This window comes from Anguilla rostrata, chromosome 3 (genome assembly GCF_018555375.3).
Source record: "Anguilla rostrata isolate EN2019 chromosome 3, ASM1855537v3, whole genome shotgun sequence".
Classification (NCBI taxonomy): Eukaryota; Metazoa; Chordata; class Actinopteri; order Anguilliformes; family Anguillidae; genus Anguilla; species Anguilla rostrata.
In genome coordinates, this window is record NC_057935.1 from 944,631 (window position 1) to 957,434 (window position 12,804).

General features: G+C 48.8%; 1 protein-coding gene across 1 annotated transcript in view; it reads left to right on the plus strand.

Moving 5' to 3' along the window:
• Positions 1–1,384: 1,384 nt before the first annotated feature.
• cyfip2 (cytoplasmic FMR1 interacting protein 2) overlaps positions 1,385–12,804 on the plus strand; it is a 28,059-nt gene continuing 16,639 nt past the window's right edge. The window contains 4 exon segments of the mRNA XM_064325277.1: positions 1,385–1,629; positions 10,931–11,080; positions 11,296–11,385; positions 12,569–12,646. Of these exon segments, the coding sequence (XP_064181347.1) occupies positions 10,964–11,080; positions 11,296–11,385; positions 12,569–12,646 (285 nt within the window). The 5' untranslated portion in view covers positions 1,385–1,629; positions 10,931–10,963.

Below are 12,804 nucleotides of genomic sequence, written 5' to 3' on the forward strand. Positions count from 1 at the left end.
TTCTTCTCTGTATTTGTTCAGGACTGTTTCTTTATGCTAATCACATGACGAGGATTGCGCATAAAAGTTACCAACAGTCATCATCTCATACAGCTGGGATATTATGCACAAAAAAGAGGTCTGCACGTGTCATGATTCTCATATTGTTTTTTCGTAGGAACATTTTAAAGAACAAAAGTAAGAATAATTTAAGAAAAGTTTTGTGAAGGAAGCCCAATATGAGTAACAGTATTCAGTCGGACAGCGGTAACAGGTTTCGCTGCGGAGAATGTAGCCGTGTGGGGCTCCGGTCAGAACATGCTTTCCTCGCTCATCCTCTGTATCCTAACAACAGAGCGGACCGAGCGAGCTCCTAAATCGCCGCAAACCCCATTATGCGCACGCTTAAAGACCCCGCGTTCAGTTCACGGCTTCACCGGGCCCGGGTGAGACAGCACGGTCTCTGGCCTCTTCGCAGAGTAATATTTCCATGTCACATTTGACAATGACAAACAACACGCCTGGCACGTGCGTCTGCCCTGTGCAGCTTTCTGTGGCAGTCACTGGGTTTCTGTTAAAAAAAGGCAAACAGCTGCATACCCTACAAAAAATAAATAAAAATAAATGTTAAAAATCTGCGGAACTGCACAACAGGATACACAGTCCACAAGCAAGCATGTATACGAAAGTGCCAGATAATACTATGCTATAGCACATTATGGTATAGTAATCATATACAGCCTACGTTCTATGTATTTTCAAGGCTTCCTCTTTCTCAAGCCGTCACACATAAGCTACATAAATGATTCAACAGCCCATATGCTGTTTCAATTCAATTCTGCACCGAACAGCAACCGTTTCCTTGCGTTCAATACATAATTTCAGATTTCACCGGTAACCAAATCGTCACACGTCTTTTGGCCACAATTGGGCCCATTACACAATTAGTGGGCAGAAATTTCCCCCGTTCTTAACAATTATTAACACTATAGCGAACATCTCTTTTTGATATGAGCTTTGGCACAGACACGGTCATTATTTGCACAGTTGTTTTGTTCAAAGTCCGTTGGCACAACACGTTAACCCCTGGAAGTTTAAATACAGTCTTTTACAATCATCGTTTAAATCGTGCAATCTAAGAAACTGGGTCAAGGCACAAGAAAATTGGCTACGTGTTGGCTATTAATTGTAGGCTCGCTGTCTTGGTATGTAAAAAATAAATTAAATTAAATTAAAAAGAATTACAGTGGAATATTAAAAAGCATGTCTGAAATATGTAAATTTGGTAAAGTACTGCAACATATTCGAGTGTGATCGTGGATATTAAATGTCCGATGCGTAAGGCTGTCTACATTAGCGGCTCGCTTGCACAGGAGGCAAATCGAAGCGTCTCAGCTTCAGTCGTGCACTGATGTGAGAGAAGGCTTCACCTCGACTCTGCTGTTTTCGTGGGACGTTGTCGCTTTAAGGAAATGCACTTGCAGCCATTTTCTATTCTTTGTGTTTAGCGGATTAGCGGACAGGCGTTATTCGCGAGCTGAGCATCCCTTTGAGGCGAGAGGCAGAGAAACCGTTTGGAAACACTAGTTTATAACCGTGCGGTGCGACCCTGTCCGTCGGTAGCACGCCTAACGGACATGCAAGTTGCAGGTAGGTGAAATCCGTTTGAATGTCTATGACCACCATTTGTGTAGCCTACTCGTTGAGTAAAAGATGAGCGGCGGTGTGATGCCACGGACCACGGATGGTTATTTCTGAGCATGGTGCACCTCCGAATGGTCGGATAGCGAGGAAAATAATCAATTACACAGAGAAGAATATACATGTACGTGGAATTCAATGTATTTTATTATTTTGTTGAGACTTAGTATTTTTTGTCATTTAAACGGGTCCGAATAGCGAGCTGTATCATCGATGGATGGATTGCTAGTTAGCATCCGTGTAACCTGAATTGGGTGGGGTGAATGGTGATGGTTAACTAGTGTGTCTGTGTTAAACCATTAGGCTACATATAGTTTTGAACGCTCGTTACATTATAATATTATATTCCATCGCCCCAATAAAGAAATATATGAAAACTTGCTATAAATGGCAAAAATGTGGAGATAAAGATATGCTTTAGTCTGATGGGATGCTTGCCGCCGCCGATTTAATCTTACCGAGCCGTATATGTGATGTGCAGATCGTGAATATAATTATGTTTAAATTGCATTGCTGGCTCATGTTTTAACATGTCCATAGACATCAATGCATTGGCATCTCTATGTTTGTGACACAACCCCATATTTGTGTTGTTTTATTATTGATTTATTAAAGCAATGGCATCAGACTGGCTTGCTCTAGCATCAGTCTGGAACCCGTTTGTACCGAGTGTTTGAGGCCCGCACGAATCCTGTCAAAATGCCGCACATTTACACCCTATTGGTGTGCGTGTAGTAACGTTACTGTCCTGCCCTGCTTTCAAGCATACATCACAGTAACACATTCCCACTGGTTGGACATTGTGAAGTAGCCTAGTAACGATAAGCAGTGTTTTACCGTGTTCAATGGAGGATGAATTTAAATTGATAAATGGCTGTCCGAAGCGAGTTCAGTGAAATCAGACACCTTTGCATGCGGAAAAATACGAACATCCCCTTAAAACTCTAAAACTCCAGAAAAATAAATCAGTTATGTGAATATTTGGTCCTAATATGACCAACGGTTCCACGGTTTGCTGAAATAAAGCCTCTGATTGCTACACCGACGATGTTATTTCTTTCCCTGTATAATTACTTTATCGTTCCTTCGAGTTGAGCAATCTGGCAAGTCACCGGTGGCAGTGAACGATCCGAGCAGCTGAAGGGAACCCCGTTAGGCTTGCTGGAGTTTGAATGAACCAGCTCTTTCAACAGACATCCTGTCTGTCCACATTCCGATTACATCCGCACACTACGGCCATTCACCCATCAAATATTGCCCAGATATGTCCCCACCCCTCCCCATTTTATTATAAGATCCATAAATATGTTAAGTCTCCCAACAATTCCTATCATAAAAACATGTTTCCATGCCTAACCCTAACCATATGCTTGCAGAAATGTGTCTGTATGAAATATAACCACTAATAACCTGACCTGTCTATTTATGACTTAAGCATGACGGGGGTTGTGATGTTCTCTGAGGTGTAGGCTACGTTTTTGTGTATGAAAGTGTACGTAGTGTAAGCCCTTGTTATCGTGGCCATTTCTCTCGGGATTACCAGAGCGCTGTGTTTTCGGCTGTTCCATCTCACTGTGTCATTCTGACCACCAGTCACTGTGTTGTCAGTGAGTCCTTCTCGGTGTGGATTTTCCTTCCACGGGATTGGTCCGTCAGCCGTCCAATGGGATGTGGCCTTTCTGAATGGATGGCAGTTGCATTACCAGCATGCCCTGCAGGCATCAGCCAGTCATGACACACTTCCAGCGAAGCAGAGGTTTCGCTCTGGCCCTCTGAGGGGAGAAGACGGTGTGCAGGGGTGCCCATTGTGCCCATCACCTGGCAGGTTATGATGTCACTGCAGGAGAAATGCGTGATGGTTAATGCACTGCACCTACTTAGATCACGCAGAATGCATGATGGTTAATGCACTGCACCTGACAGTTTATGATGTCACTGCAGGAGAAATGCATGATGGTTAATGAGCTGTTTGGTTATTTGTCTCTGAGAGAGGCATTGTGGGATACCTTTGGGAGGATCAGGGCTGTTATCCCCAGCGTGGTGCTAATTCCCACGCTACCTCTGCTCTTCTGACTTCCTAATGATCCTGCAGGCTGCTGATTGGCTGTGAAATCTTATGAATCCCCTCCCATGTTTACTCACCAGCCAGGCCATCCCTGCAAAGGAGAGTTCAGTTATCCGATTCTGCTTTAGAAATAAAGGTTCTCTTCTGTGGAATGATTTTTAAAAACATTTTCATTTTTTAAAATGATTTGATGCTCGTATTTGCAGTCCTGTGAGAACGTTGCTCATGAGAATATGAGAAACTAGGAGAAAGCAGAGAGGGTCACAGACAGAGGTGCGATCACAGTACAGGAAGTGTCACAGCCAGGAGTGGAACCCCCAGCCCCTCATGGGAATCCATGTGCAGGTTTTGATGTGTTCTGATGGGTTCTATTGTGTGGGTTCTGATGGGCTCTGATGTGTCGGATCCATTCGTGTGCAGTGTGAAGGGTGAGGAGAGCGAAGGAGGTGATCACATGGTGCGAGGGGGTGTCACTGTGGCTGCTCTCTTCCTGGGTACGCAAGCCTGGTCTCCGTAGAGCACAGTGTGCTGTAATTCATATCTGACTGGAGCGTGAAGCGAACGAAAAGCTTTATGGGAAGCGAGCGTTTGACACCCCACCCCCAGTAAGGCCACGCCCCCTACGCCAGGCTGAGGGCTTTTATGAGTCAGCGCTCACTGCTCCGCCCGTCCGCCTGAACGCTTTCCCCAGACTGTGTTTCTGTCAGAGCAGCGTTCCTCTTCACTCCTTCCTCTACGGGCCGCACGTCCCTGCTGCTCCTAACGCTGCCCTGCGCGGGAGAGGAGACATTCTGTGATTTAACGGACCCGTGGCAAGTTCAGAACGAAAATAAAGTCACGCACATTCCTAACAGGACTTCAACACTTCGGGCTGGACTCAGTTCATCATAACTTTGTCCCACAATTTAAGTGTTCGGTCTAATAGCAGTAAAAATGGTGCCGCCCCTTTAAGCGTGTCCAGTGCTAACGGGCTGTTGTTAGCGGACGCTCTTATCGCCGCCGCGGTTGTCGCGCTGCTGCGTGGGCCGTGCCGTCGGGAGCTGCAGGCGCTCCTGGGTCGTCCCCGGCGACGCGGCCTCATTGCGCGGAAGTAGCGCACAGGAATGCGCCGGACCTGCCGCTGTGGGAAAGTTTACTCAGGACCCCCACATGCCCCCTCCGCCCCCCACACATCCCCTCCCCGCCTCACACACACCCCTCCCCACACACCCCTCACCCCACACCTCCCCACACGCCCCTCCCCCCACACGCCTCCCGCCTCACACACCCCTCCCCCCACACACCCCCAATGCCCCTCCCCCCACACCCCTCCCCCCCACACACCCCTCCCCCACACACCCCTCCCCCCCACACACCCCCTCCCCCCACACACCCCCCCCACACTCCTCCCACCCCACACCCCCTCCCCCCCACACACCCCTCCTCCCCCCACATGCCCCCCCCCACACACCCCCCATGCCCCCCACGTCTGTCTCCCCCCCCCACACGCATCTGTGCCCCCAACCCCCCTGATAAACGCTGTTCCCAAGGCCCGCGGGGTCTGTCTGTTTACACGGCGCGTCGCGGGGACGCGGATCAGGAACTGCTGTTCTGTCACCCCACCCCCCCATGTCTGCATCTCTGCTGATTGGCAGGGGCATTGTCCGCTGAGTCTTGGAGGGGATCGGATGCTTCTGGAAGTTTCCCAGGCTTGAAACATTATCCGAGGCGCCTGCCCATGTCGGCATGGCGATGCGTTAGGAGTTTCCTGTGGCTGTCGGGAGGGTGAGCAACGCTGAATCCTGTGATGGGAGGAGCTTCTGTGTGCCGTCAATCAAAGACATTGGCCTATAGGAACATCCTTCTGACAGTGTAGCACTGCACATTGACTCTGAGCTCTCTGGAGCTGTAAGACTGCTATTCATTAAGTAGCATCCCTAATGAAAATGGATTATTTTGCAATAAATTGTAAATATGTGGACTGCTTTGAAAATATAGTGATAAGTGTATTTCACAGCTGTTTATCTGAAAACAGCATAATTAGTATATTTGCATATATTTTGGCGACGCAAATGGCACCTACAACGATGTCTGTGATTGACTGCTGACTGAGTGAGTACTGATGATGACGAGTGGTGATAAGTTACACAGCGATGTTACTGACTGATGACTGATGACTGATGACGATGGTGAGTGAGTGATAAGTTACCCTGCATGTCTGTGCTGACTGACGAGTGAGGAGTGGTGTGTGATAAGTCACGCGCATGTCTGTGACTGACTGAGTGACTGCCTGACTGACTGAGTGAGTGAGTGAGTAAGTGATGAAGTTACACCGCGCATGTCTGTGACTGACTGACTGAGTGAGTGAGTGAGTGAGTGATAAAGTTACACCGCGCATGTCTGTGACTGACTGAGTGAGTGACTGACTGACTGACTGACTGACTGAGTGAGTGAGTGAGTAAGTGATAAAGTTACACCGCGCATGTCTGTGACTGACTGAGTGAGTGACTGACTGACTGACTGACTGACTGAGTGAGTGAGTGAGTGAGTGATGAAGTTACACCGCGCATGTCTGTGACTGACTGAGTGAGTGAGTGAGTGAGTGAGTGAGTGATAAAGTTACACCGCGCATGTCTGTGACTGACTGAGTGAGTGACTGACTGACTGACTGACTGAGTGAGTGAGTGAGTAAGTGATGAAATTACACCGCGCATGTCTGTGACGTCGGCTGGTTCGGTCCAGCCATATACTAGGTTTTAACCTGGTCTTGTTAATGTTTTTTTTTTTAAATTTTATTATTGATTATATTTTAAAATATTTCAATATCTTTAATTTCCCTGAGGGTTATATTTACGGTTTTGGGCTGTCTGAGCTTTCGGCCATGGTTTATTGATGAGAGAGAGAGAGAGAGAGAGAGAGAGATGAATATAAAGAAGAGTCCCCTCAGTCAACTGGTCCTGGGACTCACTGAAGAAAATCCTAACACCACTAATGATAGTCAGTCCCAGGACAGTGACATCCTCCTAGCTCAGAGAATTCGACCAAAAACAATTAGGCTATAATGAAACAAAAAGAAAAATATTTAACCTATTGGAAAGAAATGACAAAAACTCAAAATAAACTCAATTGCTATTTGGCCCTAAACAGAATGTACACCACGGCTGACTACCTGACCATGGTGACAGATAGCAAACAGAGAAAAACCTTGACAATGTACAAACTCAGTGAGCACAGCCTGGCCATCGAAAAAGGCCGACACAGGCAGACCTGGCTGCCCAGAGAGGACAGACTGTGCTCCCACTGCAGTCAAGGAGTGGTGGAGACAGAGCTACAGTTTCTCACAACATGTGGAAAATACCTGGACATAAGAGAAAATTTCTACCAGAAATTCACAAAAATATGCCCTGAATTTGAAACTCTAAATGGCCACCAAAAACTCCCCTATTTATTAGGAGAACACAAAAATGCATCAGACTAGCGGCAAATTATATCACAGCTTGCCATAAACAGAGGGACAACCAGTGAGCCTATTTGGGTAAGCCTATATGTCTGTAAACTGCATGTCCATGTATATGTTTATGTGTTCAATGGTGTATGTTCTTTATATGTTCTTTTCAGTGCTTTGGCAACATAAGTTGTATCTTGTCCTGCCAATTAAGCATTTTGAATTGAATTGAGAGAGAGAGAGAGAGAGAGAGGAGAGAGAGACTTTTTGACTTTGACTTTTAAGGTCTGCTTTATTCACCATTCCACCAGCCTTCACAAGACCTCAAAAGCCATTTTTTCAAGACAAAGAAACCCCAACCCCATGACCTGCACAAAACCCCAGGCACCAACAAGAAAACCAAAACATTCACTGCAAGAAAAAAAGAAACCAAAAAAAGATAAACAAAAAAGAAAAATAAAAAACGAAGAAACCAAAACACTCAATTAAAAAGAAAAGAAGAAAAAAAATATATAATAAATAATTAAGTACACAAATAAATAAAAAAAGACACCAGAGAGAGAGAGAGAGAGACAGGGAGGGGCAGAAAGATAAGGGTACAGGTGAGTATGTGGGAAAGGGTTTGTATTAACTTCATATCTACTTTTAAACCTTTCTGAGAGTGAGATGGAGAAAGAGAGTGAGAGAGAGACAGACAGACAGACAGAACGGTACATACATAAGGACAGATATAGATACGTAAGGACATATGTAGATACGTAAGGACATATATAGATACGGAGAGCGAAAGCAGTTCAGCCTGTTGACTCAGACTGTTTCGCAGCAAAGTGTCTTCGTGGTGACCTCATCGTATCTGACGGTTGGTGTGTAAATCCGGAGTTGCAGAATTGTGGTGCAAACTGTCGCCATCACAGTGAAGCCCCTCACAGCGACACAGAGACTGTGCTGATCAGGCCAGTCAGCAGTAAAGGGTGGGGGGGGGCTGTCTCTGTCTGAGCAGAACATTAAGAGAAGCAGGAAATGAAAAAATATTTACGAGCCGGGGACCAGGTGTCTCCCGTCCTCAAAAGTCAGCCTCTCACGGGCCCCGTGGGGTCTGCCTGGGGGAGGGGCCTGTGGGGTCTGACTGGGGGAGGGGCCTGTGGGGTCTGTCTGGGGGAGGGGCCTGTGGGGTCTGACTGGGGGAGGGGCCTGTGGGGTCTGACTGGGGGAGGGGCCTGTGGGGTCTGCCTGGGGGAGGGGCCTGTGGGGTCTGACTGGGGGAGGGGCCTGTGGGGTCTGACTGGGGGAGGGGCCTGTGGGGTCTGACTGGGGGAGGGGCCTGTGTCTCTCGCTGCTCTTAGGCTAGTCTGTGAGGTCTGACTGGGGGAGGGGCCTGTGTCTCTCGCTGCTCTTAGGCTGGTCTGTGGGGTCTGCCTGTAAGATGAGAGTCTGTGTCTCTTGCTGCTCTTAGGCTGGTCTGTGGGGTCTGACTGTAAGATGAGAGTCTGTGTCTCTCGCTGCTGGTCTGTGGGGTCTGACTGTAAGATGAGAGTCTGTGTCTCTCGCTGCTGGTCTGTGGGGTCTGACTGTAAGATGAGAGTCTGTGTCTCTCGCTGCTGGTCTGTGGGGTCTGACTGTAAGATGAGAGTCTGTGTCTCTCGCTGCTGGTCTGTGGGGTCTGACTGTAAGATGAGAGTCTGTGTCTCTCGCTGCTGGTCTGTGGGGTCTGACTGTAAGATGAGAGTCTGTGTCTCTCGCTGCTTTTCAGCTGGTCTGTGGGGTCTGACTGTAAGATGAGAGTCTGTGTCTCTCGCTGCTCTTAAGCTGGTCTGTGGGGTCTGACTGTAAGCTGAGAGTCTGTGTCTCTCGCTTCTTAAGCTGGTCTGTGGGGTCTGACTGTAAGCTCAGAGTCTGTCTCTCTCGCTGCTCTTCAGCTGGTAAATTAAGCCGATTTTAAGCCTCGCCAACCCCGCTCTGTCAGACCTGGGGGGGGACGGGACGCTGGCAGACACACCATGTGATATCTGGCATGACCAGGCGAGGAACTCACTCGGGGGGGTGGGGGTGGGGATTGCAGGTTCAAAGCTGCTGGTGTTTTTGCAGAAAGACAGTGTCACAGTGACTGCTGTGTGCCACCCGGAGTGCAGTTTCTGCCTCCTGATCAAAGTATTTCTGCCTTAGTGTGCGTGTGCGTGTGCGTGCCTGTGTGTGTGTGTGTGTGTGTGCGTGTGCGTGTGTGTGCCTGTGTGTGAGTGCGCACATGCGCGTGGGTGTGGGTATGAGTGAGTGTGTGTGTGTGCGTGTATGTGTGTGTGTGTGTCCCGTGTGTGTGTGTGTGTGTGTGTGAGTGCGCACATGTGCGTGGGTGTGGGTATGAGTGAGTGTGTGTGTGTGCGTGTATGTGTGTGTGTGTGTGTTACTGAACGTGTGTGTGTGTGTGTGTTTGTGTGCCTGTGTGTGAGTGCGCACATGTGCGTGGGTGTGGGTATGAGTGAGTGTGTGTGTGTGTGTCCCCGTGTGTGTGTGTGCGTGTATGTGTGTGTGTGTGTGTCCGTGTGTGTGTGTGTGTGTGTGTGTTTGTGTGCCTGTGTGTGAGTGTGCGTGCCTGTGTGTGTGTGTCCCCGTGTGTGTGTGTGTGTGTGTGTGTGTTTGTGTGCCTGTGTGTGAGTGCGCACGTACGTGGGTGTGGGTATGAGTGAGTGTGTGTGTGTGCGTGTATGTGTGTGTGTGTGTCCCCGTGTGTGTGTGTGTGTGGTGTGTGTGTGTGTGTGTGTGAGTGCGCACATGTGCGTGGGTGTGGGTATGAGTGAGTGTGTGTGTGTGCGTGTATGTGTGTGTGTGTGTCCCTGTGTGTGTGTGTGTGTGCGTGTGTGTGTGTGTGTGTGAGTGCGCACATGTGCGTGGGTGTGGGTATGAGTGAGTGTGTGTGTGTGTGCGCACATGTGCGTGGGTGTGGGTATGAGTGAGTGTGTGTGTGTGTGTTTGTGTGCCTGTGTGTGAGTGCGCACATGTGCGTGGGTGTGGGTATGAGTGAGTGTGTGTGTGTGCATGTATGTGTGTGTGTGTGTGTGTGCGTGGGTGTGGGTATGAGTGAGTGTGTGTGTGTGCATGTGTGTGTGTGTGTGTGTGTGTGCGTGGGTGTGGGTATGTGCATGTGTATTTTAACCGTTCCCTTTGAACAAGGCACAAACTAAATCAGTGTAATAACAGTCGCAGACACTTCTCACATAATAAATTAATGTATAGGCCGGAAACAAGTCTTCTATTTCTTTATTTTCTGAACATATGTGGTTAGAAGGAATTTGCTCTTCCTAAAAAGAATAAGGGCACCCCTGTTATACTGGTGTCACTTCCTCCTTTGGGCCAACAGCCAACAGGAACCAAAGGTGTTGTGTCTCCTGCCATTTCCGCTCAAAAGGGGAAGCATTTGCGAGTCAGACTTGCATTTGTGCGATTGTGTGCTGCTGAGATGACGGAGTGAAGGTGTGATTCCGTCAGAGCACAAAGGGTAGGCGCACAGACAGGAAGCAGCTCTGTGGAAAGAGGAAGTGAGCTTGATGGTTGCCGTGCCGACATGTCACAGCCTCCCCCCTGGGGAGGTAATTCCGCTCACAGGTGTGTGAGCTGAGCACAGCGCCTTCACCCGTACTGGGTCCTTAATCGCCGTCTCTGAGGGGCAGCAAGAGGGGCTAGAGTGTGTGTGTGTGTGTGTGTGTGTGCGTGCGTGCGTGCGTGCAGGTCTGTGTGTGTTCATTTTGCATTTCTCTCTCTCCTCTCAGACTTAGCTGTGGTGTGAGTGAACCCGTATCGCCATGACGACCCACGTGACCCTCGAGGATGCGCTGTCCAACGTGGACCTGCTGGAGGAGCTGCCCCTCCCAGACCAGCAGCCCTGCATCGAACCGCCCCCCTCCTCCATTATGTACCAGGTACAGCCCCCCCCAAATCCTGCTCACACCCCGCCCCTAGTATGCACCAGGCAGGCGCTCAGACAGGTGTGTACAGGTGTGTACAGGTGTGCCTGTGACCTGACGCTGACCGCTCGGTCACACAGAACAGCGCGGTCTCCGTGTGTTTGAGCCAGTTTGCCGAACGCAGTCCTGCCGTCTGCCGGATTTTAAAAGCCGCTGCTTTTTATCCACAGGCCAACTTTGACACCAACTTTGAGGACAGGAACGCCTTCGTCACAGGAATCGCCCGCTACATCGAGCAGGCGACTGTCCACTCCAGCATGGTGAGGGGAACGGGGGGTTGGGGGGGGGAGGGGGTGGGAGCGAGGGAGAGAGGGAGAGAGTGAGTGTGTGAAAAAGGCAGGGAGAGAGGAGAGTGAAAGAGAGAGAGAGGGGGAAAGACTAAAGAAGTGGACCAGGATGAAGAGCCCTTCATTTCTGTACAAAGAGCCGGTTACCCCAAAACTCCCATCAATCCCCCCGTCGCTGGTCCTGGGGGGCGACTAGCCGGGGTGAAACAGGGGCACCAGCCCAGAAAAACACCCCGACAAAGAGCGCCTTGTGTTCCTCTGGGTGTGGGGTTTGCATTTTATTTAGAGGTGCATTGAATAGGGCTGGCAGTGGAGCAGAACATTCGGGGGATCTGGGGATACAGCTGCGTGGCTGTGGGTTCGAGTCCCAGGCGTGGCACAGCTGTTATACTCCTGAGCGAGGTGCGCTACCTTCAGTGAATATCCAGCCGTGTTAGCGGACTGTAACAGGCAGTTAGTCACTCTGCTGAACGGCTGAACTGTAAGAGCAGTGAATCTGCTGGTTCCAGTGCTGTGTGCGCTCTTCCCCAGTGCTTAAACAGACAGGTTTGGCCGCAACCTTTTCCAGTATGAGAATGTGAATGTATGCACACTTCTGTTTACGTATTTTGCAGTGTTTTAGATCAACCTGTGACAGATTATACCTGTGAAAGTTATAGCTGTGAAAGATCATTGGTATATCTGTGACAGATTATAACTGTGAAAGGCTTTATGCTCGACAGATTATTGCTGTGAAAGATTATATCAAACAGATTAAGGCTGTGAAAATGTATGTGACAGATTGTCTGTGAAAGTTTATACCTGTGAAATATTATAACTGTGAAAGTTTATATCTGTGACAGATTATAGCTGTAAAATTTATACCAGTGATAGACTGTAGCTGTGAAAGTTTATATCTATGACATTATGGGTTGTTGGTCTGCCAGAATATACAGATGCCCGAGGTAATATTCAGCTTTAACAACACGGAAAATTACCTGTGAGTGGAATTTAGACAACTGTGCAGCATAGTGTCTAGATGCTACCCAAAATGTGTTACTTACTTCCCCTCCCTCTCTCTCTCTCTGTCTCTCTCACTCTCTTTCTCTCCACCCCTCCTTTCTTCGCTCCCTCTCTCTCTCCCTCCTTCCCTCTTTCTCCCTCTTTTTCTCTCTAGAATGAGATGCTGGAGGAGGGGCATGAGTATGCCGTTATGCTCTACACCTGGAGGAGCTGCTCTCGAGCGATCCCTCAGGTACACACACACACACACACACACTCACGAAGACACACACACACACACACACACATGCGCACACACACACAAGTTGATGCAGTAATGTATTTTTACTGTTGGCTTGCTTGTGGTCTCCACGATTAGGGTGTTGTCTGTGCAGTTTTATCACCTATTTG